We start from the raw sequence: 26,125 nt of genomic DNA on the forward strand, positions 1-26,125 counted from the left end.
TACATTCAGTTTTACTCAATACTAATGAAGAGTACATTGTTGGTATTTCAAGAAGAAACGACCTATGCATGAGATATTTTTTTTTAATGTTGCTCAATAGGAAATGCAACTTTATTTTATTTATTTATTTTTTAAAGATTTTATTCACTTATCTGACGGAGAGAGACACAGCGAGAAGGAACACAAGCAGTGGGAGTGGGAGAGGGAGAAGCAGGCTCCCCACGGAGCAGGGACCCCGATGTGGGGCTCGATCCCAGGACCTGGAAACCATGACCTGAGCCAAAAGCAGACGCTCAACGACTGAGCCACCCAGGCGCCCCGCATGAGATATTTCTGATCCCCAGTCCCTAGCTGACCACTCTCCCGCCTGACTGTTAAGGTAATAATATTGTAGAGGCCGCTTTTAGGCAATCCACCTGAACAGTGGAAACTTCAGTAAGGTAGAAGGGCCCACAGAAACCCCCTGGCTGAATACAAACAGGCCCTTTAGGAGACCCACCTCAAAAGAATCATAAGCCCTAGCTGACCAGTGGGTAGACACAGGTACCAAAAAAGAAAAATTCCATACTTCCCATACCTTCTCACCTTCCTCCCTTAACTACAGCCCCCCACCCCTGCCTCACAGCAATTTCTGCTTTGCTGTCAACAAACTTCTATCACCCTTGTTCTGCTTTGGGTGAATTCTTTCACTGCCTGTGTAGCAGGCTTCCACCAGCTCAGGTTACCCCACATTTGGTGGCTCCCGTCGGATTGGGGGACCCCACAAATATCTTGGTTGTCAGTTATCTATCTTTGAAATGTATATAAATGCAAATCAAATTGCATGAATTTATCTTGCTTAGTTGTTAAAACTCCTAATTGAATTAACTTAAAACTCCACAGGAAAAGTGTGCCCATTCAGGCATGAAAATTATTTTCCTCAGTTACTACTGTGTTGTGGGACCCCAAGATCAATACTCCCTCTAAGGTTGAATGATTCTCTAGAAGAACTCAGTGAAACAATACAAAGCAAAATTAGCAAAGAGGAAAAGCACATGGAGTAAAGTCCAGGAAAAACCAGGTGCATAGTTCCAAGGATCATTTCCAAGTAGAGTCGCACAGGAAATTAATTTCCCCTGCAACGAGTTGTGACAACACACTTGAAATGTTGCCAACCAGGGAAGAAGCTCATTAGAGACTCAGTACCTAGAGATTTTTATTGTAGGCTGGTCACAAAGGCAGCTTCTGCCAGGTGCATACCAGAATTTCAGAAGGAAAGCAGGTGTTTAACATAAACTATTGATTTGTACAAACAGGCATAGGGAGCCACTCTTATTAGGATAGCGGGACCCCCCTGAGGAAAACTAAGTTCTAGATGCAAGCCAAGCACCAACTGTGCAAATAGGACTTCTAAAGATAAGAATTCTCAGGTCGGCTATGTTAAGGCTTTTCCGCACACTACTGTCCTAAACAAAATGTCTGGCTTTCAACAACAACAAAAAAATTTAAGGCATATGAAAAGGCAAGGGAAAAAAAAAAATCAAGATGCTCCCAAGAGACCAAAAAACCCAAACCAAAACAACACAGAACTAAACTCAGGTGTCCTTAGCTTGTTGCTGCATAACTTCAATCTCTACCTCTGTCTTTACATGGCCTTCTTTTGTATGTCTTTTCATCTTCTATTATAAAGACACTTGTCATTGGATTTAGGTCACACACAGATAATCCAGGATGAACTCACTTAGAGATCCTTAACTTAATTGCATATGCAAAGATCCTTTTACCAAGTAAGGTTGATGAGGGAGCAAAAGGCAAGCTGAGGACAAAGCACAAGCTGACACCGTCCCACCCCCAAGTCCCCGGTAGGATATGTTGACATTCCTCAGGCACTTCTGGCTGCCCTAACCCTAAGGGAAAGGAAAAACAAATGGTTAACTGATAAAGATCTCAGTTCTGCAGGACAAGAGTTTCCATCAATTTACAAATAACTTAGTGATAGACAAGGAAAAAGCATTCTTATCAATAGCCTAACTTTTGGAGACCTATAACTTGATTTCCTAGAACCCTGACATCACCTTCCCCTCCATGAGTGTTATGGGAAACAGAGGCAAAAGGGAATGTAAACAAAATTAAATTTCTCTATGACCAGCAGCCCATTGACAAATACTTGAGATAGAAAGTCCTTTTGGAAACCTCCCTTTTCCTTACCTCCCCCAACTCCCAAGTTTATAATCAGTCACCCCTCACACTTGTAATGCATTTCTTTCTGCCATGGGTCCTGTCTCCGTGCTTTAATAAGAATTATTTCTTGGCCATTGGCTCTGGACTCCAGTGCTACCCAAAACTACATCAAGGTCACATTCACAGGTCTTGGGGATTAGGATACAGACATATCTCTGGGATGCCACCATTCAACCCACTACAACATGTTACTGTGTTTAGTCTTACCCTAAAAGATTTCCTTAGAACTCTCATCCTCTCACTACTGTAAATGACACCTAGATACTGACGACATGCAAATGTTTCTCTTTAACATGGACTTTCTCAGTGGTTTATGAGATCAAAGACAAAATTCTTCATCTACCCCCTAAAACTTGCTTATTCCATAGTTTTTTTTTTTTTAAAGATTATTTATTTTATTTATTTGAGAGAGAGAGAGAGAGAGAGAGCGCACACTCATGCATGCATGGCACTCAGGGGGAGAGGGAGAGAATCCCAAGCAGACTCCCCGCTGCTCCTTGAATATACAGGCTTGTACCCAACCCATAGCGTTTATGTTTTGGTGTTTTCTCTCTTTATAATTTGCTTTGTCCAAATATGTTCAAATGTCGCTACTCCTTCCTTTTGGTTTGCTCAGATATTTTCTTCTTAGTTAGGTTTTTCCTAACTATTCTATTTAAAATTGCAATTCCCAGGTGCCTGGCTGTCTCAGTCAGAAGAGCATGGGACTCTTGATCTCAGGGTTGTGAGGTCAAGCCCTATATTGGGTAGGGCAGGTGTTTAACATAAACTATTAACTAAAGTTAATAAATAATATATAAATAAAGTTCATAACTAATAAATAAATAAATAAAGCTTTTAAGATATGGCAATTCCCTTGGCACTCACTATCTCATTTCCAAGCTTTCTTTTTCTCTACAGAGCTTACCTTTATCTGGAATACTATATATTTCTTTTTTTTTTAAGATTTTATTTATTTATTTGAGAGAGAGAGAATGAGAGAGAAAGAGCATGAGAGGGGGGAGGGTCAGAGGGAGAAGCAGACTCCCCGCTGAGCAGGGAGCCCCATGCAGGCCTCAATCCCGGGACTCCAGGATCATGACCTGAGCCAAAGGCAGTCGCTTAACCATCTGAGCCACCCAGGCGCCCTGGAATACTCTATATTTCATTTACATGTTCATTGGCCACTTTCCCTGACTAGAATGTAAACTCCTTGAGGAAAGGAAATTTTGGCCATTTTGTTCACTGATGCTTCCCTGGAATAGAACCTGGCACAGACAAAGGGCTCAATAGGTCACATTGAGCTGCTGAATGAAGAAATACAGGGTTTGACAGGAACAGGAAATAGGCACTCTTACAAAATTTTTGGTGGGAATGGAAAGTGATTCATCTTATGTGCATTGCAAATATTTATACATAACCAGCACTTTTTAATTAATTTATTAATTTATTTTTATTTTTTTAACCAGCACTTTTTTAAAAAAGATTTTATTTATTTATTTGACAGTGAGAGAGAGATAGTGAGAGCAGGAACACAAGCAGGGGGAGTGGGAGAGGGAGAAGCGGGCTTCCCGTGGAGCAGGGAGCCTGAGGCGGGGCTCGATCCCAGGACCCTGGGGTCATGACCTGAGCCGAAGGCAGACGCTTAACGACTGAGTGACCCAGGCGCCCCATAACCAGCACTTCTTAAAGGAATTTATTACAAAGATGCCTGCATATCTATGCAAAGCTGAGTATATATATTATTCCAGAATTGTAGAAACCTGAAAACATCCTAAATATTCACTAATACGATATTAAGGTATGGCATTTTCCCTATGACAAAACACAATACCACCATAAGAAGGAATAAGGAATATGTATTAATATGGGATGCCTTCTAAGAAATAATAGTGAGTAAAAAGACTAGATGCTTTGTAGTATACTAACATTTGTGAAAAATAAAGATGAGGGGCTTTGTATACATAGATATGTTGGTATAAATATAGAATTACTCAAAGTAGTTTACATACGAAACCAGCAGCAACCATTTAATGGTTACAGCAGCAACCATTTCTAAGCTAGTAACTTCAAGAGGTGATGAAAGTAGCTGAAATATGACTGTGGGAAATAAGTGACAATGGGAAATGCAGATGTAAAATATAATCCTGAAGCTTTTAGCAATAGAAAGATAGAAAATGGAATGTAATAAAAAAGAAACTGCAGTGTGCAACAATAATAGTTTCAAAAGACTGCAGATGTTTAAAAAAAATATTTTATTTATTTATTTGTCAGAGAGAGAGCGAGCACAAGCAGGGGGAGCGTCAGGCAGAGGGAGAAGCAGGTTCCCTGCTGAGCAAGGAGCCAGATGCCGGGACTCTGTGGGGCTCAATCCCAGGACCCTGGGATCATGAACCCAGCTGAAGGCAGCCGCTTAACCGACTGAGGCACCCAGGTGCCTCAATACTACAGATTTGTGAAGGACTCACTGCATATGTAGACTATGACAATGAAGAGAATGTGGTCCTCTAGGATTACTTAAAAGAGGGCACTGATAGAGGAAGAATAATGACAGAAGGATTCACATCAGCTAAGACTCAAGGAGAGTAGGGCCTATAAATGAAACCCTGAAAAACATTTCAGTGTTGTCAGCTCTCTCACTAAACATCTGTATTCTGCCTTACCCCAAGCACATCTGCCTGGTTTTCACTCACTCACTTGGAAAGAACCTACTTTACATTTCCTCTGTTACCACCCATGGTCTCTCTTCTTGTTCCAATTAAAGATTTTATCCAGTTTGGTGATGTGATAGCCTATATATAGGAAAATGATATAAGACTGAATTTTAATTCAAGCACTATCCCCTAAATCAGACGGAGCTTGGGTCTTTAAGGAAGTTACCACATAAAGAGAAACAAAGTAAATAACTTTTTACCTTAAAGGTTGAGCATATGCAATCATATGGCAGAGGGTTTGAGAACACCTGAAACTTGTTATCTCAAAGCTGAATCTATTATGCCATGTAAAGTTTCTCAATATTTCAGAAATGGAAAAGAGACAGCACTTTATTTTCAAAAGTTGGATTGTACAGAGAGCTATCCATGTCTAATATGACTATGTTGCTCTAGTTCTCCAGCATCACATCCCTGTACAGCTTCCTCTGAACATCTTTTGTGGTTGATACTTCTCCTTGAATTGAACAATTACATCTCCGAACATTTACCCTACCAATGACCCCAATTTGCCCTACCAATTACTACAAAGAGTAAATGTCTGGGGGCAAGATTGTAGACAAAACAAGTACCCCTATAGCAAAATATGCCCTGTTTAATATGTCATACTGATTTGTTATTCTATTCCAGAACAAATGGTTGGAAACTTAAGCGTTTATATAAAAATGCTACAAGTTATTTGTTATATAAATTAAAATGCAGCTTTTCCCTCTTAAGATCGGAGCTCCAGGAAGACATACCCTTATTATCAGCTTGAGGAGAAAATGAGGCTTGCAGGATTCAGATTCCTCCACCATCTCAGGCACCCATGCTGAGATGACCTACATTCAGGTGATCACATAGATACCCATACACATACGTGCAGGGATCCAGACACTCTTGCCCCACTAGCTGCACAACCACACACACCCATGATGTGACCCTCCAGCCTCACAAAGCCACACATAATCTTGATCCCACTCTGTCACACTCATCAATTTTACCTGCATGCAGTTTCTCTTTCATTCAACTATCCTCCCTCCCCCCTCAACCAGTCACACATGTAATCTCACCACTGTCCCATGACGGGACCTCCTTTGTCCACTTTCACATACATGACTGGGCTTGAAGATTCCTCCCTTTCAAACTCCCCAGGCTGGTTTGGTCACAGATGCTCAGGTCCACATAGGGGTTCCTTCTTCTGACAAGGTCCGCAGCAGCCTTACTCAAGAGCATTTTTGTATTCCCAGGACAAAGCAGAATTCCGAGCACCCTCCAGGGCATTTAAATGTGGCCAGGCCTCACCTCAGTGCCTAGAGGACACCGCTTACCTTACCCTGGTCCATCTGGCCATTGGAGAAGTCCAGGACTGCATTTCCCAGGAGGCCGTAGGGCCAAGTATGCTGCAGGGTGAGTCGTCAAAGCCTGAGAACCGCACTGGGAGCATTGTCAACGAAAAACTGCACCAGGCAAGTTAAACAGGTAAGGAAGATTTTATTAGATTGTCGCAGTGGAGAAGAGAGACTGAACTCAACTCAATATATAACAGTAGCTGGGATTTATATCCAAGGGGCAGGGTGAGGGAGTCAGTGGATAGCAAATTACTAAGAGGAGCTTGGTGAAATATCAAAAGCAGTGGGATTCTTGCTGAACTAGGGTCAGCAGGTCAAGGACGAGACCCAGTCAAGAGGAGAACTCAGAGGAGCCTGACTCCAGTTTGGTCGACGGAATCCTAGTCAGCTGACACTCGCGGAAGCCCCCGGTGCGCTGCTCAGCGGGAAGACACAGTTTTGGGTGAGTCCAGGCTCTTTGCCACCGGGGAGTCGACATATCCAGGAGACCGCTTTTTAGCAACCTGTCGTTACATCTGTACTACATCTCCCAGATGCCTCTAGGCTCAGTATCCCTCCCGCGAGAACTAGCCCCTCTCCTGAGGAGTGGGCGGGATCTTCTGGCGGCTTGGGGCAAACGGCCTCCGGGCGCTGTGGTAGCTGCCGCTTTCGACTTGTTCCAAGTAGAGTAGAGGGGGTGCTGACCCTACGGAAGGAGGCATAGGTGAGGTGGCCGGGAACCCGGGGTTGGAGCCGGCGTGTCTGGAACCTCTGGACTGTGCGGGGTGTGTAGGGGAGCCAGCTGAGCAGGGGAGATTGTGAGGAGGGTGTGTGTCTAAATGTGACTGTGTCTCTGTGTCACTGTGAGCGTGTGTACGGAACTGTGAGGGCGGGGAGGAGGGCTTGATTTGCTGTTACGATTGCTCATGTGTGATGAGGTTTAATTGTGTGACAGGATTTTTGCGAGTGTAGTGTTCTTTGACCGCGGTTGTAAAACTGGGTGTCTTCATGGTGCGTGTGTGTTTATGACCATTTTTGAACTGTGGGTGTGGGATGCCTTAACTGTGAGATCTGTGATTGTGTTTACCCATGGTGTATGTATTTGTGATATTATTGGTGTAGGGTGCGTGTCAATTCGTTGTCACTGTGTCCCCATGAAGTGTGGCAGTGGGAATGTGAGTGTGTGGGGTGTCTATGACTGCGATTGTGACTGTGTCCCCGTGGTGTGTATGCTTGTGTGACCATGTGCAGCCAGTTGTGTTTAGGTTTGGGGGTGCCTCTATCCCCGTGGTTGAGTTTGTGGGACTGTGTGTCCGTATAGCACTGTAGTGTGGGACGCCTTTGTCTACCTTTGTGACTCCAGCGCTCTGCTCCCGGGGGACCTCTGTGAGCTCGGGGACAAATTCTGCCCAGAACTGCAGTGACCCTGCTCTTGTCTTGATGCTGGTATTGAACAGGACGCCCTAGTCTTGCCTGACCTAGACCTACATTTATAGGTGGCGGGCGGTTGGTTGACCTGGGCTCGCCGAAGAATCTGATGTTTCCTGACTCCTTTCTTCTTCCTCAGCTCTGCTTTGCTTGCACAGAGGCTTCCAGAGTGGAGTAAAGAATGGCTGTTGAACATCCACAAGGCTCCTGCAAGGTAGTTTGTGGTTTCCCCTTGTTTCCGGAAATCCCCTTTTCTTTGTCAGGACTTGACTTGCTTTTCTCCTCTTGAAAATTCTTGCCCATCAGGTGATTTGCTTCCTGGAATTTACCCTTTGAGAAAATGTGATTGGCTGCAAACCCTAAGCCCTCACAGGCACCTGATTTTCTCTTACTAATTTGTCAAATGGTTTAATTTTACTTTATGCTGTCTTTTTTTAAAAATACTATTTCTATTTATAAAAGTAAGACATGACTATTTTAAATAATTTCAGAAGTACATCTTTTGAAGAAAATTTCAATTCCCAGCTAAAACCAAAGCTAACTTTTTTGTATTTTCTTCCTGGTCTGTTTTATGTATGTATATAAAATGTGATTTTTAAAAATTGAATTCATTCAACATTTACCATTATAACCTCCATTTTTACATAAAATTATATTTAAGTATTTTCCCACATGATTTAATATTTGAAACATTTTTAGAAGTTCATATTTATTTGAATGCCTGTGGCTTTTTTTTTTTTTTGCTCTCAAATTAGGTACAGAAAAGGTATATCCTACTCATTTGTGCCATTTAATACATAATTATACTCACAATAGGGAGTACCTAAGAAATAGAATACAGCCATCTCTAAAGAAACCTCTGTTGTACCCTTCTACAATCATAAACAATTGTGTTCCTCTGGTGATGACCACTGTGATCATTTCTTTGCCTTTCATTAGAACTTTAGTGTATGAATTCCAAAACCATAGGTTTAGTTTATGTGTTTTCTTTGTATGAATAGACATTCTTTTGTGTCTTTTTTCATAAAAAAATATGAGCTTCATTCATGTTTCCTGTAACTACAGTTCATTTTTTTCCATTGCTGTATATAATCTTGCATGATAGCATCACAATTTACTGCTTATCCAGTCTACTTTTCATGGATATATGACTTGCTTCCAGTTTTTGACTATTAGAAGCGATGTGACTATGAATATTTTGCACATATTTTGGTACATCTCTGCTTGCATTTCTTTAGCATATACACTAAAATTGTGATTAAATTGCTGAGGGATAGAGTTTATATGTCTTCAGTTTTACTAGACAATGTCAAACTGTTCTCTAAAGATACTGTGCAAGGGGTGCCTGGGTGGCTCAGTCAGTCTGCCTTCGGCTCAGGTCATGATCCCAGGGTCCTGGGATCGAGCCCCACATTGGGCTCCCTGCTCAGTGAGGAGTCTGCTTCTCCCTCTTCCTCTAGGTGCTCTCTTTCTCTCAAATAAAGAAATAAATAAATTCTTTAAAAAAAATATACTGTGCAAGTTTTTACTTGTATCAACTGTTTATAAAGATTCCTTTTGCTCCACATCCGTGCCTGCCCTTGGCATCATCGTACTTTTAAATTTTTGCCAATTTGGTGGATGTCTAATGTTATTAATTATACATTTAATTGATATTTCCTTGATTTTCAATGAAACTGAACACAAATTCTTGCCCAGCCGGATATCCTCTTTTGTAAAATGCTTGTTGAAATGTTTTTCCAATTTTTAATTGGGTTGTTTTTCTCTGATTAAAGCAGATATATATATATATATTTATATGTATCTATCTATCTATCTATCTATATGTATATCTTCTGTATAATAGTGACTAAACATTTTCTTCTCTCTGGCTTGGTTTTTCATTCTGTTGCCTTTTGATGAATAGAGGTTTGGGATTTAAATGTTATGAAATCTTTTTCAGTGGTTAGTGTTATTTAAGAAATTTTCTGCTACCTTGAGGTAATGAAAATTTCTTATGTTCTCTTCTAAAAGCTTTCCATTCTTTGGCTTTAACATGTGGGTCTTTACACTACCTGGAATTGATTTCTGTAGGTAGTGATGTAATTTCATTTTATCCCCCATATGTATATCCAGTTGTTCCAGTATCATTTATTGTAAAGTTCATCTTTTCTACACTGATCTGCAGTGCCATTTAGTAAAAAGTCAAGTGATCATATATGTCTATGTTTATTTCTGGACATTATATTCTGTTCCATTGCTCTATTTTTCTCTCCTTGCAGCAATATCATGATATTTTATTCACTGTGACTTTATAATATTTGGAGCAAGAGTATCTTGGCTGTTTGTGTTCCTCTGCATTTCCATATAAATTTTTTGAAATAGCTTGGTTCCACTCAAACATCTTTTGTAATTTAGATTGAATTGCATTGTATCTATAATTGTATGAGTAGAAATTTGGTGAATCTTCTAATAACATGAACCTCTCAGTTGTTTTAGTCTTCTTAAGGTTTTCTCAACAAGGTCTTGCTTATCTCCCTAGGCAAATAGGAACCATATAATCCATTGTATAGTATTTCTCTTTTGCATTTGACTGCCAGGAATCTGAACACTTTAAATAATGATCAGTCATAGTAATAATTTTAGCCTGTGTTTATGATATTGAGTACCTGTTACCTATGATCGTTGTGTATGATTAGAATTTTTTTTTCTTTAATTCTTTGCCTCCTCAAATACATTTTTGGAAGTGGGGATATAAAAATTAGGTAGGGGGCTCCTGACTCACTCAGTCAGTGGAGCATGCAACTCTTTATCTTGGGGTTGTGAGTTCAAGCCCCATGTTGGGTGTAGAAATTACTTAAAATTAAAAAAAGGGGCGCCTCTATGGCTCAGTTGGTTAAGTGTCTGCCTTCAGCTCAGGTCATGATCCCAGCATCCTGGGATCAAGCCCCGCATCAGGCAGGGAGCCTGCTTCTCTCTCTCCCTCTGCCTCTCCCCCAGCTTGTGCTCTCTCTCTGTCTCTCAAATAAATAAATAAAATCTTTAAAATTTTTTAAAAATAGGTATAGCCTTAGGTACAGATGTAGATATCTATTGTCTAAAATTTTTATTTTAATAACATTCTGGTCCAATCAGTTCTGCTTTTTATGGTACCCTTTACTGTTCTCTCCATATTATATTTCTTTTTTAATTGTCCTTTCCTCTTGCCCCTACCTTCTGCTGTCCTTTGTCAGATAGTTTTTGCATTTGCATCTTTGCCATCTATTCTCTTTAGTTTAAATATAGGCTTCTTCAGAATAATAATTAAAAAAAGACATCATCTCTCAGATTAGTTTACCTATACTGGTCTCTCTGTAACATGGTGTAAAAAGCATGGGCTCTAGTATCAGATGTGGCTTCTGATCTCAGCTGCACCACCTGTGAGCTGTTTAACCTGTAAATGAGAGGTTCTTTTTTTTTTAATGTTTTTTATTTATTTATTCATGAGAGTCAGAGAGAGAGAGAGAGAGGCAGAGGCAGAGGGAGAAGCAGGCTCCCCACTGAGCAGGGAGCCCGATGCAGGGTTCGATCCCAGGACCCTGGGATCATGACCTGAGTTGAAGGCAGACGCTTAACCATCTGAGCCACTCAGGTGCCCGAAATGAGAGGTTCTTATTCTCACTTAATGTTGAGAATGAAATAAGATATGTGTAGAACACTTGGTACACATCAGAAGTTCAAGAAATGTTAGCTCCCTTTCTCCTTTACTTCTCATTCTTGGGACCTCTATATCAATTACAGTATAAAGCACTTAACTAAAGGCCTTTTGGTGGTTCCCAAAGGATTTTTTTTTAAATTGAGGTATAAATGACATGTAACATTATATTAGTTTCAGAAGTACAAGATAATGATTTGATATTTGTATATATTTTGAAATGACCCCACAGTAAGTCTAGTTAATATCCATCACCATATGTAGTTTTTCTTGTGATGAGGATTTTTTTAAGATTTAGTCTATTAGCAACATTCAAATATGCAGTGCAGTATTATTTACTACTCATGACTTATTTGTTTTATAGCTGGATGTTTGTACCTTTTGAACCCCTTTACCCATTTCACACCCCCACCCCCAGTCTCTGGCAACTACCAATCTGTTCTCTATGTCTACGAGCTTGGCTTTTATTTGTTTGTTTAGATTCCACTTATAAGTGAAAGTATATGGTATTTACTTTTATCTGACTTACTTCACTTAGCATAATGACCTCAAGGTCCATCCATGTTGTCACAGATGGCAAGATTTCATTCTTTTTTATGACTGAATAATATTCTGATAATCTCTATTCATCCATTGTTGGTCACTGAGATTGTTTCCATATCTTGGCTATTGTAAACAATGCTGCAGTGAACATGGGGGTGCATATATCTTTCTGAGTTCGTGTTTTCATTTTCTTTGGATAATACTCAGAAGTTTGCTGGATCATACGGTATTCTATTTTTAATTTTTTGAGAAACCTCCATACTGTTTTCCATAGTGACTACACCAATTTACATTCCCACCAGCAGGGCAAAAGGGTTCCCTTTTCTCCATATCCTTCTCAACAGATTATTTCTTATCTTTTTGATAATAGCCACTCTAACAGTTGTAAGATGATATCTCATTGTAGTTTTAATTTGCATTTCCCTGATGGTTAGTAATGTTGAGCATCATTTCATGTACTATTGGTCATCTGTATGTCTTCTTTGGAGCAATGTTTATTCAAAACTTCTCTCCAGGGCGCCTGGGTGGCTCAGTTCGTTAAGCGACTGCCTTCGGCTCAGGTCATGATCCTGGAGTCCTGGGATCGGGTCCCGCATCGGGCTCCCTGCTCGGCAGGGAGTCTGCTTCTCCCTCTGACCCTCTCCCCTCTCATGCTCTCTCTATCTCATTCTCTCTCTCAAATAAATAAATAAAATCTTTAAAAAAAAAAACTTCTGTCCATTTTTTAAATCAGAATGTTTATTTGCTATTGAGTTGTATTACTTTTTATATATTTTGGATATTATCATATACCCCTTTATCAGGTATATGATTTGCAAATATTTTCTCCCTTTCAGTAGGTTGCCTTTCTATTTTGTTGATGATTTACTTTGCTATTCAGAAGGTTTTTTTTTTTTTTAAGATTTTATTATTCATTTATTTGACAGAGAAAGACACAGTGAGAGAGGAAACACAAGCAGGGGTAGTGGGAGAGGGAGAAGCAGGCTTCCCGCCGAGCAGGGAGCCTGATGTGGGGCTCGATCCCAGGACCCTGGGATCATGACCTAAAGCCGAAGGCAGATGCTTAACGAATGAGCCACCCAGGCACCCTATTCAGAAGTTTTTTTTTTTTTTAAAGATTTTATTTATTTGACAGAGAGAGACACAGCGAGAGAGGGAACACAAGCAGCGGGAGTGGGAGAGGGAGAAGCAGGCTTCCCGCCGAGCAGGGAGTCTGATGCAGGGCTCGATCCTAGGACCCTGGGATGATGACCTGAGCTGAAGGCAGACGCTTAACGACTGAGCCACCCAGGCGCCCCCAGAAGCTTTTTAGTTTGATATAGTCCACTCATTTATTTTTGCATTTGTTGCCTTTGCTTGTGGAGGTATATCCAAAATATCATATCCAAGACCAGTGTCAAGGAGCTAACAGCCTCTGTTTTCTTCTAGGAATTTTATGGTTTCAGGTTTTATGTTCAAGCCTTTTTATCCATTTTGAGTAAATTTTTTGTATGGTGTAAGATAATAATCATTCTTTTGCATGTGGCTGTCTAGTTTTTCCAACACCATTTATTAAACAGGCTGTCCTTTCCCTTTTGTATATTTATGGCTCCTTTGTTGAAATTAATTGGCCAGAGTTTATTTCTGGGTTTGTGGTCCATGGGTTTATTTCTGAGTCTGTATTCCATTCCACTGATCTGTGTGTCTGTTTTTATGCCAATACCATACTGTTTTGATTACTATATCAAAACAATAATATACTTTAAAATCAGGGAGCATGATGTGTCCAGCTTTATTCTCCAAAGGATCTTAGGCAAATTTTGCTCCCCAAATGCTTTGTAAATCATTGAGAGCCAGGATTATACATATTAATTCTCTTATAAACATAACTTTTAACCCATTTTAAATTTGTTTTGCTGTGTATTGGGGATCTAAATTCATTTTTTTCATTTACTCAGTATTGTTCCAGTGTCTTTTATCTAGTAATAACTTATTTCCTTTTCCATTACTTTGCATTGTCTACTTGGTGTTATATTATTTAAGTGGGTTGTATTATCTATTAAATATTTTAAAAATTTATGTCTCTGTTCTTGTACCTCTGCCATGTTAAGATCATTTCCTTTTACAAATCTTTGAATGCCTGATCAAATATGTCACTTTTTTTTCCTGAAAATAGCCGTATTCTCTGTTTCTTTCATTACAAAATAATTCTTTATTACAACAAATTTAGAAAATACAGAGAAGCAGAAATAAAAGGCAAAGGTCATCTGTAGTCCTATCAGTTAAAGACTGCTGTCAAATTGTTAGAGCAAATGCTTAGAATTCTTTCTTTAATGTGATCATACTATGGCCACTGACCTGTAACCCATCTTTATCATGCCAAAATACATTATGAACAACTGTCATGCTTTTACACATTTATCTTTATCATGAGTTGTAATGGTCTCATAATGTTAGCATCTTATCAAGCCCCTTTTGTTGAATATGGTTTGCTTACAAACTATTGCCTTTTTTTTTAAAGATTTTATTTATTTATTTGACAGAGAGAGACACAATGAGATAGGAAACACAAGCAGGGGGAGTGGGAGAGGGAAAAGCAGGTTTCCTACTGAGCAGGCAGCCCGATGTGGGCTCAATCCCAGGACCCTGGGATCATGACCTGAGCTGAAGGCAGACGCCCAACGACTGAGCCACCCAGGTGCCCCCAAACTGTTGCCTTTATAAACAAGTATCTCCTTAGCCTGAATGCTAGTGTTTTCCTTTTTTAATTTTGTTTTTAGTTAAATCATAATTATGTATTTTTCTTATAAAAATAATCTATATGTCATGGAGGGGCTCACATCCCATGTGACCACAGTCTCCATTCCCAGGTATCTACCTGAAGTACCCAAAGATAGCCCCTGTTCCAAGTTAATTATTTATCCTTTTTACCTTTATTCTATGCATTTAAATATATGCACACATGTATATGGTATTGTTTGTCACATAAAAGTATATCTATATAAAGAGAATAATAAGTATAGGCCGCAAAATGTGGAAAGTAACTGCCTTATAGGGTTGGTCCAAGGTTTGAGTTGGTTCATGTAAAATCCTTAGAACAGGATTCTTAGAACATTCACTCAGAACATTCACTTAGTGTCAGTCATTTGGTAGTTATTGTTACCATTCTGAAACTTGGTTTTTCATTCTGTGTGAGGAATTGTACACATAAGTATAGAACTACCTCACTTTAATTGCTTCATGTAAGGCCATATTTTGTAGTACTGTGGTATGTTTAATCATTTTCTGGTTTTTAAACATTTAGTTTCATATAGTTATCACGGTGGCAATCACTGTTCCAATGAACATTTATGTATAGGCCTTCTCTAAGGTATATACTAAAAGTGAAATTATGGGGATAATAGAATACACATATTTTAAACTTCAGTAAATATTTACAAGTTAAACTTCACAATAGCTTCTTCACTTCATAGTACGCCTAACTCTCTCTGACAGAACCTGTTTCTCCACTTCTGGTTAGTTTACTTATGGCTACATGAGGTGCAAAAACGAACTTGCATTTTTTTTTTTTTTAATTTATGCTAGTCATTCTTAACCATGGTTACTGATGTCTGGGTCATGCCCACAGCGATTCTGATTTAATTCATCTGGGATATGGCCTGAGCATTATCATTTTTAAAAGAGCACCAGATGATTCTAGTATGCTATCACAGTTGTGAATTAATGACTTAAATGCTCGTACAAAGTGACAAGAAAAAACATTGAGATTTAATTGGTCTGAAGTGGTGTTCAAGCTCTAGAATTTTTTGAAAGCTACCCAGTTAATTCTAATTGCAGTCAGAGTTAGGAACCACTGACCTAGGGAAATCATGATTCATTTTCTAGAGCTGAGTACTGTAACTATCAAAAAAACCAAAACCAAAACCATTGTGTAGCAAGTAGGTAGGGGAGGGATGAGTTTGAAGGAGGCAGGCAACAATATAGGTCATACCTGCGTTCTTGCCAGCAATAATGTTATGAAACTATCATTGTTTGGTCATTTTAGTGGTGTTTTGGGAGAAAACATAAAACATCAGTTTTCATGTTTTATCAGCAGTCTTCATGCTTTTCAAAAGCAAGTTTTGAGTTTTGTGACTTACAAGTTTTAAAACTTTTGTATTCTGTTTTTATATCCTTTCCTGCCATTTTGTTACAATATTGAATTCAGATCAGTTTTATTTTTTGAAGTTTAATGTTATTAATTTTTTCTTTGTAATTTTCTGTGTCAAGATTTTTAAAAAATACATTGGTCTCATTTTCACTTCATTTCTAGGTATTTTGTATTTCTGTTTAGTTTCATATTTAACTTGAGAATTATTTAGTAATATGTCTTGTTTTGGATTACTTTTAAATTTTTATTAAATTCAAACTTACAGTAAAGTTACAAAGAATAGTACAAAGTATTCTTGTGTACTCTACTCAGATTCACCAGCAGTTTACTTTTGCCCCATTTGCATGATCATTCCTGTATGTGCTTGTAGTTCTCTCTCTATATGTGTATGCCCACACACACATGCACAATGCACACGTTTTACCTGAACTATTTAAGAATAAGTTGTGGAGGGGCGCCTGGGTGGCTGTCGGTTAAGCGCCTGCCTTCAGCTCAGGTCATGATCCCAGGGTCCTGGGATCGAGCCCTGCATTGGGCTACCTGCTCAGCGGGGAGCCTGCTTCTCCCTCTCCCTCTGGTGCTCCCCCTGCTTGTGTTCTCTCACTCTCTCTGTTAAATAAATAAATAAAATCTTAAAAAAAAAATAAGTTGTGGAAATTTGCTTCTTTACTTTTAAACATGTCAGTGTGTTATTTTCTCAGAACAAAAGTATTCTCTTGCATGACCACAGTACACTTATTAAAATAAGAAATTTAAACAATTACAGTACTCTTATTTAACAATCTATATTCAAGATTTTTCACTGGTCCTAATAATGTTGTTTTGTAGTACTCACTGTGCCCTCATCCTCTGTTCCCAGGCACTGTCCAGGATACAGTCTAGGATCACACATTGAATTTAGTATCATCTCTCTTTCAGTCTTCTTTAATCTGGAAGAGTTGCAGTGCCAGGATTGTCCGATCATAAGTTTCCATATGTATGTGAGTGTATTCCTGGCTCAGTCTTCTGTGCCATAGTTATCTAATTTTTTCTCTGTGCCAATGCCACAGTCAGTGAGTATTGTTTTCTAGTAAGTCTTGACATCTGATAGAGTGAGTCCTTCCAGCTTATTTTTAAGGAGTGTCCCTTAGTCTTCTATATGTAAGTTAGAAAATCATCTTGTCAAGATCCATGAAAAACTTGTGATTTTTATTACAATTGCAATAAATGTATAGATTACTCTGGAGAATTGATGACTTTACAAAATTGATGCTTCCTTTTAATAAGAAATGACATTTCCATATATTTAGGTGTTGTTTAATATCTCAGTCCACTTTTATAATTCTGTTCACATATTATACATTTCTAAGAACTTTGCTTTGGTACTATTTGTAATAAAATGTATTTTCATTTTCATATTTTATTTTTTTAAAGATTTTTTATTTATTTATTTGACAGAGAGGGAGATAGTGAGAGCAGGAACACAAGCAGGGGGAGTGGGAGAGGGATAAGCAGGCTTCCCTCCGAGCAGGAAGCCTGATGTGGGGCTCGATTCCAGGACCCTAGGACCATGACCTGAGGCGAACGCAGATGCTTAATGACTGAGCCATCCAGGCGCCCCTATATTTTATTTTTTTAAAGTAATCTCTATACTCAATGTGGGGCTCAAACTCATGATCCCAAGATTAAGAGTTGCCCGCCCTACTGACTGAGCCAGCCAGACACCCCTAAATAAAATGTATTTTTCTAACTTTGTTGCTGGTATGTAGAGATGCAGTTGGCCTTTGTTTTCTGGTTTATTTCTGAGAGTTCTGCAAAATCTTTTACTAAATATAACAATCTGTTAGAGAATCTTTTGCATTTTTTCCTTGTAGGCAATCATAAGATCTGCAAACATCAGTTTTGTTTCTTGCTTTCCAGTGATTTATATATTTTACTTGCTATAACTTTTAAGGACATGCACTTAACTTTTTCATCATTTAGTATGTTCTTTCCTGTATTTTATAGGTACCACTCATCAGTATAAGGAAATTTCCTTCTACTCACAGGTTTTTAAGTTCTTTTTTTTCTGTTTAATAATTGGATGTTGAATTTCATCAAATTGTTTATTGGAAGTAATTGTGCTTTTTCTCTTTAATCGGTTAACAAAGTTAATTATGTTAATATATTTTCTAATGTTAGAGGAATCTTATCTTCCTTGAATAAAATAAACTTAGTTATAATCTTTTCTTTTTTGTTACTTACTGTATTGTTGACTAGAATTTTGTTTTCAATATTTATATCTATATTCATAAGTTAAATCAGCCTGAAATTATTCTCTTTTATAGTCATTTTCTTATTTGGCATCATGGCTATACTAGTTTTATCAGATAAATTGGGGAATGTACTCTCTGTTTTTTTTTATTTGAAGTTAAAAAAAGTTTTGTACATTCAGACATGTATAAAATATATTCTAGGTTTGAATTTAGTAAAGTGTATTCCCCCCAGGTCTCCAAGAGATGAGAAGATAAATGTGACATATGGAGCACTGTCTTTATTGCCCATCAGTGCACCTTCAACAACACAGTGCTATGTCCAGGAGACCATGAAATATGCCCAGGAGGGTGTCCTTTATATATATGTATATATAACATGACTACTTCTTGCAAAAAGACAAAGGAAAGTATAGTAAGCTCTAACAATTTTCTAAATACTCATTTTGACTTTTTTTTTTTTAAATAAAGGATAATTCTTTAAAGTATATTATACAAATAGATTGGGTTAAGTTGGCTGTGCTTTTCTCTGAAAAGCAAAAAAAAAAAATTAAATACATCATGATACGATGCTAATTTAAAACTAGATCAATCTCTGTTCACTGATTATTGTATAATCAGATGGGACCTTTGGGAAGGATAAGACATTTGAGAGCCTTGCTAGCTGAACCAATGAACACCAACTGATTTTTCTGAGTTCTATAGATCTAGGAGCACCTGGCTGCTCAGTCGGAAGAGCATGAGACTCTTGATCTTGGGGTTGTGAGTTGGAGCCCCATGTTGAGTGTAGAGATTGCTTAAGTAAATAAAATTTTTTAAAAAGTTACATAGATCTAGGTCTCTGGGACGGAAGCCAACAGTGATGACCCATTACAACTTCAGGCAAAGTATTTTTAACTCTAGAGATACAGCACCATTTATAGAGAATAACCTCCTTTGGCTCTTGTTGGTGCAGTCAGAAAGAGGAGTTTAGAGACATCCAAAAAAGATGACTTACCTCAGGAGGAATTTGTGTCTCTGTTTCTCAAATCATATATAGATTTTGAACATAAAAGAAGAATGTAGTACTCCCTTCCCCAATATTGGTATGCTTGTCATATATTGCCACTTATGTATATGTTAAATCATTATATAAAGTTGTGATATCTTAAAACAATAAGATTTAAAATGAAATTCTGATACAATTATAATAGAAAATCAGGAGCAAAAAAATAATAGGTTATCTGGCAATTCACTGGATGAAATGTCCAACAGAACACTTTTTATTTGATTTTGTGGACTTACACAAAATAACTATAGCATAATAAGATGGGGATAATTGATAAATGAAAATGCCATTTCTTGAGCTTTATTATGTTCAAGGTACTATATATAGCACCTTAGAAACTGATAAATTTTTTGCCAATATTCTATAGAGGAGGAAACTGAGTTTTAGTGGGGCAAATAATTTACCCAAGGACATAAGTGTTGGGACCTAGATTTTAGGACCTGGATTGAAAGCTGGGTTTCTCAGACTTCAGAGCCAATGATCTTAACCAAGATAGTTTGGATCTAAATCTCCAGGAAAGATAAAAAAATAAAATTAGCGGGGCACATGGGTGGCTCAGTTGTTAAGCGTCTGCCTTCGGCTCAGGTCATGATCCTAGGGTCCTGGGATCAAGCCCCACATTGGGCTCCCTGCTTGGCGGGAAGCCTGCTTCTCCCTCTCCCACTCCCCCTGCTTGTGTTCCCTCTCTCGCTGTGTCTTTCTCTGTCAAATAAATAAATAATCTTTATAAAAAATAAAAAATAAATAAAATTAGCTAACATATCATGGACAAAATGGAAGTTTATTCTCACTTAGGGAAAGGCAGTTTTCTTGAATTGTCTCAAACTCTTCAGTTGTACTAAGAAAAGCAAGATTAGTCTCGCTAAATAGTGCTGTACATGTACAATGATTCTTACTTAACACACACCCACATATATATGTGGATATATACTTTGTGTATATATGCTTTGTGTATATATACTGTGATGGGGGGGAGGTTAGTCGGATTCTCCAAGGAATCAGAACCGATGGCAAATATATAAATATATAATAAGGAATTGTGTCATGCAATAATGGAGACTGACAAGCCCCAAGATCTACAGTCTACAAGCTAGAGAACTGAAGAGCTGATGGTAGAGTTCCAGTCCAAAGGCCAGCAAGCTTGAGATCTGGGAAGCGCTACTGTTTCAGTTTGAGTCTAAATGCAGGAGGAAAACCGATGGCCCAGCTAGAAAGCAGTCATGCAGGAGAAATTCCCTTTATTCACTGGGGGATCAGACTTTTGTTCTGTTCAGGCCTTCAGTTGATTATATGAGGCCTACCCACGTTAGGAAGAGCAATCTGCTTTACTCAGTCATTTACTCACAAGTCAATTTACTTATTTAAATGTTGAACTCATTCAAAAACACGCTCACAGAGATGCTCAGTAGTGTGTCTGCCTTCAGCTCAGGTCATGATCTCAGAGTCCTGGGATTGAGCCCAACATCAGGCTCTCTGCTCCGCGGGAAGCCTGCTTCTCCCTCTCTCCCTTTACTTGTGTTCCCTCTCTCACTCTGTCTCTCTCTGTCAAATAAATAAAATCTTAAAAAAAAACAGTAATATTTGATCAAAAAATATATTTTTAAAATAATGACCCATATAACCATCACACAGTTTAAAAAATACTTTGCTGTTACCTCGAATCCCTCTGCCTGCCCAAACAAAATTAATCTTTTTTTACTTGCTACTGAGGTGTAACCATTAAAAAGACTTTTGTAAAAATAATTCCTCTGCTATTATAGACATCCATTTTACCAACTTTTTATGACAACCTAAGGAATGTTTTATAATTTTGCCAGCTTTTAAACTTTATATAAATTAAATCATACTGTGTGTTTTGTTAATTTTGTTTTAATATTTTTAAAATTAATTCATATGGAATAGTTTAGATGTATCTTGTTTATTTTCACTGCTGCATGCTATTTCATTTCAATAGCTGTATGACTTTATCATACTTTATCCAATATATATTTTTGTGGATATTGGGGTTTTCATCTATTTGCTCTTAATAGAAACTGTTGCTGCTATCAACATTCTAGTGTATGTTTTTCTTAGGAGTGTAATTGCTGAATCATAGGAATATGTATATTAACCTAAATAATACCAAACTGTTTGAGTAGTTCTATAAGATTCTGTTTTTAACAATGTATGTTTACCTACTGCTTCACATCTTTGCCAAGATTTGGAATCCTTACACTTTTTATCTGATGTATTTATGGTGATCTGTCATTATGGTTTTAATTTACAATATCTTAATTAGTAATGAAACAGCATCTTTTCATTCCAGTTTTCTTTTGGCTTCTTTTTTTCAAAGGTTTTTCTTGTTTAGGTGAATTCACCTAATAGCTAACCATTTTAAAGTATACAATTCAGTTGTAGTTAGTGTAAATTCCATGGTATTTAACCTGTCTTCAGAATGTTGTGCATACCTCAGCTCTCTCTAGTTTCAAAATTCTCTTCACCCCATAAAACACCCTTAGCTGTTTGAAGCACAAAACCTTTAACTTTGATGAATTAAAATGTATTTTTTTATTACTTGTACTTTGAAAAGTATAAGAAATACTTACCAAGTACTTGTAATAGTATAATTACTAAGAATATATTGCCAATTCCAAGGTCATAAAGATTTATAAATCCCTGTGTTTTCTTAAAAGAGTTTGATATAGGGGCACCTGGGTGGCTCAGTTGGTTAAGTGTCTGCCTTCAGCTCAGGTCATGATCCCGGGGTCCTGGGATCAAGCCCCGTGTTGGGCTCCCTGCACATTGGGGAGCTTGCTTCTCCCTCTCCCTCTGCCCCTCCACCCTGCTTGTGCTCTCTCTTTCTCTCGCACTCTTTGTCTCTCTCTCTCTCAAATAAATAAATAAAATCTTAAAGTTTTATGGGTTAGCTCTTATATTTAGGCTATTGATCCATTTTGGCTTATTTTTTTAATGTTAAGCCAATTTTTATGAAAGAGGATTTTAAATTTTTTAAAATTCTAGTACAATTAACATACAGTGTTATATTAGTTTCAGGTGTACAATATAGTGATTCAACAATTCTATACATTACTCAGTGCTCATCACAGTAAGTATACTGCTAATCCCTTTCAGCTATTTCATCCATCCCCCTACTGACCTCTCCCCCAATAACCACCAGTTTGTTCTGTATATTTTAGTCTTTTTTTGTCTCTTTTTTCTTTCTTTGTTTTGTTTCTTAAATTCTACATATGAGTGAAATCAAATGGTATTTGTTTTTGACTGACTTATTTCACCTAGCATTGTACTCTCTAGATCCATCCATGTTGTTGCAAATGGCAAGATTTTATTCTTTTTTATGGCTGAGTAATATTCCATTTATCTATCTATCTATCTATCTATCTATCTATCTATCTATCTATCTATCTCACATCTTTATCCATTCATCTATTGATGGACATTTGGGTTGCTTCTATAATTTGGCTATTGTAAATAATGCTGCAGTAAACATAGGAGTGCAAAGATCTTATTTTTCCTTTTCTTTTTTTTTTTTAATTTAAATTCAATTAGTTAATATATAATGTATCATTGGTTTCAGAGGTAGAGGTCAGTGATTCATCAGTCTTATGTAATACCCAGTGCTCATTACATCATGTGCCCTCCTTAATGTCCATCATCCAGTTACCTCACCCCTCACCCTGTCCCCTCCAGCAACCCTGTTTGTTTCCTATGAATAAGAGTCTCTTTCGTTTGTCTCCCTCTCTGATTTTATCTTGTTTTATTTTTTCCTCTCTTCCCCTATGATCCTCTGTTTTGTTTCTTAAATTCCACATACAAGTGAGGTCATATGATAATTGTCTTTCTCTGATTGACTTATTTCACTTAGCATAATACCCTCTAGTTCCATCCACGTCATTGCAAATGGCAAGATTTCAATTTTTTTCATGGCTGAATAGTATTCCATTGTGTGTGTATATCACATCGTCTTTATCCATTCATCTGTTGATGGACATCTAGGCTATTGTGGACATTGCTGCTATAAACACTGGGGGTACAGGTGCCCCTCCGGATCATTACATTTGTATCTTTGGGGTAAATACCCAGTAGAGCAATTGCTGGGTCATAGGGTAGCTCTATTTTCAACTTCTTGAGGAACCTCCATACTGTTTTCTGGAGTGGCTGCACCAGCTTGCATTCCCACCAACAGTGTACGAGGGTTTCCCTTTCTCTGCATCCTTTAACATCTGTCCTTTCCTGACTTGTTAATTTTAGACTTTTTGACTAGTGTGAGGTGATAGATCTTTTTGAATTAGTGTTTTCATATTCTTTGGTTAAATACCCACTAGCGGAATTACTGAATCATACGGTCATTCTACTTTTAATTTTTTTGAGGCGTCTTCATACTGTTTTCCACATTGTCTGCACGGTTTGTGTTCCCACCAACGGTGCCCGAAGGTTCCTTTTTCTCCATATCTTCGCTAACACTTGTTTCTTTCTTTCTTTCTTTTTTTTAAAGATTTTATTTATTTATTTGACAGAGAGAGACACAGCGAGAGAGGGAACACAAGCAGGGGGAGTGGGAGAGGGAGTAGCAGGCTTCCCACAGAGCAGGGAGCCCAATGCGGGGCTCGATCCCAGGACCCTGGGATCATGACCTGAGCCGAAGGCAGACGCTTAACGACTGAACCACCCAGGCGCCCCACACTTGTTTCTTTGTTACTGATTTTAGCTATTCTGACAGGTGTGAGATGATATCTCATTGTGGTTTTTACTTGCATTCCCCTGATGATGAGTGATGTTGAGCATCTTTTCAGGTGTCAGTTGGCCATCTATAAGTCTTCTTTGGAGAAATGTCTGTTCATGGGTTCTGCCCAATTTTTAATTGGATTATTTTGTTTTGGGGTGTTGAGTTGTGTAAGTCCTTTATATATTTTGGATACTAGCCCTTTATTGGTTATGTCATATTGAAAATATCTTCTTCCATTCGGTAGGTTGTCTTTAGTTCTCTTGATTGTTTCCTTTGCTGTTATTCTGATGTAGTTTATTTTTGCTTTTATTTTCCTTGCCTCAGGAGACAAGCATCATGAAAAATGTTGGTGTGGCTGATGTTGGAGAAATTATGCTTGTTCTCTCTTCTAGGATTTTTATGGTTTCTGGTCTCACATTTACGTCCTTAATCCATGTTGAGTTTATTTTTGTGTATAGGTTAAGAAAGTGGGTCCAGTTTCATGGGTTAATTTTTTATATGAAGTGAGATTGAGGGTTTGACTTCATTCTTTTGCATGTGTTTATCCAGTTGTCCTAGCACCATTTGTTAAAGAAATGTTTCTTTCCCCCTTGAATGGACTTGTCATCCTGTTGAAAACCAATTGGTCATAGGTATTTAGGTTTATTTCTAGGTTCTCAGTTCTATCCCATTGGTCTATATATCTATGCTAGTTGTGTCAGTATCACAATATTTTGATTACTATAACTTTTTGTTAGTAAGTTTTGAAATCAGGAGGTAATCTTCATACTTTGTTTTTCTTTTACAATATTGTTTGGCTATTCAGGGCCCATTCTGTATGAATTTGAGGATCATCTTTTCATTTCTCCAAAAACGCCATTGAAATTTTGATAGAGGTTGCATTGAATCTGCAGATTGCTTTGAGTTTTGCCATCTTTTAACACTACTAAATTTTTCAGTCCATGCATGTGGGATATTATTCTGTTTTAACCCCAAGTGGTTACTTCAGTTGAATTCTGTCACTAACCACCCTGAGTTAGTGTCAGACTCCACAGGTTTTAACTGTTTACTCTCCCTTCCTTAGACCAACTGGCTACAAATCTGGTTGGGAAGAAAGGGTCCCCATGACTGCCCCCTCCCACCAAGTTTAATAATTTTATTAGAATAACTTAGAATTCAGGAAAGCACTATACTCAAAATTAAAGTTTTATTATAAATAATAAGGATATAAATCAGGAGTAGCCAAATGAAGAGATACATAAGCAAAGTTGGGAAGGAACCCAAATACAGTTTCTGTAGAATTTCCTTGTGGAATTAGAGTACATTACCTTTCTGGTTCATCAGTGTGTTCATCAGCCAGAAAGTTCTACAGAGCTTCAGTGTCCACACTTTTTATTGGGGTTCCATTATGTGGCACGAATGATTAATTATTGGCTGCATGATTGAACTCAATCTCCAGTTTCACTCCCCTCTCCCAGAGGTTGGGTTGACCACCTCCAATGCTCAAGCTACATACACAGGCACACCATGAGTTATATCATCAGCACAAACTCAGGTGTGATCCAATAACAAAGACACTTCTATCACTTGGGAAATTCCAAGGGCTTTAGAAACTATGATCTAGAAACCTGGGACAAAGACCAGACAAATTGTTTATTATATAACAGATATCTTCTTATTTATTTAGTGGTTCCTTTTCTCTTGGATCATTTATCATTTAGCTTCTTATTAGTGATTTGAAAAAGGTCTTTATATTTTGGATACTAGGTTTTTGGTAACTATTTTATAAATATCTTCTCCCATTATAAGGCTTATTTCTTTACTCTTTATCATGGATTTATTCATAACTGAGGTATGAGTCATGTGTACTTTGTTCTACAACTTTATTTTCTAAGTTATTAATATTGCCTGTTTTTTAAGGGAGGGTGATGCCTGGTAGTCCATATAACTAAATTTTTGGGAAATCTGTCAGGTTCCTGTGTTTAGACAACCCTCCTACAATCCTTTCTTTTTTTCTGCCAACTGTTATTTTAAATTTTGCCTTTTTGAATTCTGTGTTCATCTTCTGTGTTGAGTTTTTATTTCTTGGATTTCATGTCTTCTTGTTTTTTGACTGACTCCAAGAAAACTTCAGTTGTCAAAATTGGTTTT

The 26,125-nt window shown here is 37.9% G+C and overlaps 1 protein-coding gene across 1 annotated transcript in view; it reads left to right on the forward strand.

Annotated features, from left to right (window-relative positions):
* Nucleotides 1–26,125, forward strand: part of LOC113935553 (zinc finger protein 850) — a 123,237-nt gene that overhangs the window by 90,659 nt on the left and 6,453 nt on the right. Inside the window, 1 exon segment of the mRNA XM_027617636.2 lies at nucleotides 26,099–26,120. Within this exon segment, the coding sequence (XP_027473437.2) occupies nucleotides 26,099–26,120 (22 nt within the window).

The sequence above is a fragment of the Zalophus californianus genome, chromosome 17 (genome assembly GCF_009762305.2).
Source record: "Zalophus californianus isolate mZalCal1 chromosome 17, mZalCal1.pri.v2, whole genome shotgun sequence".
Taxonomy (NCBI): domain Eukaryota; kingdom Metazoa; phylum Chordata; class Mammalia; order Carnivora; family Otariidae; genus Zalophus; species Zalophus californianus.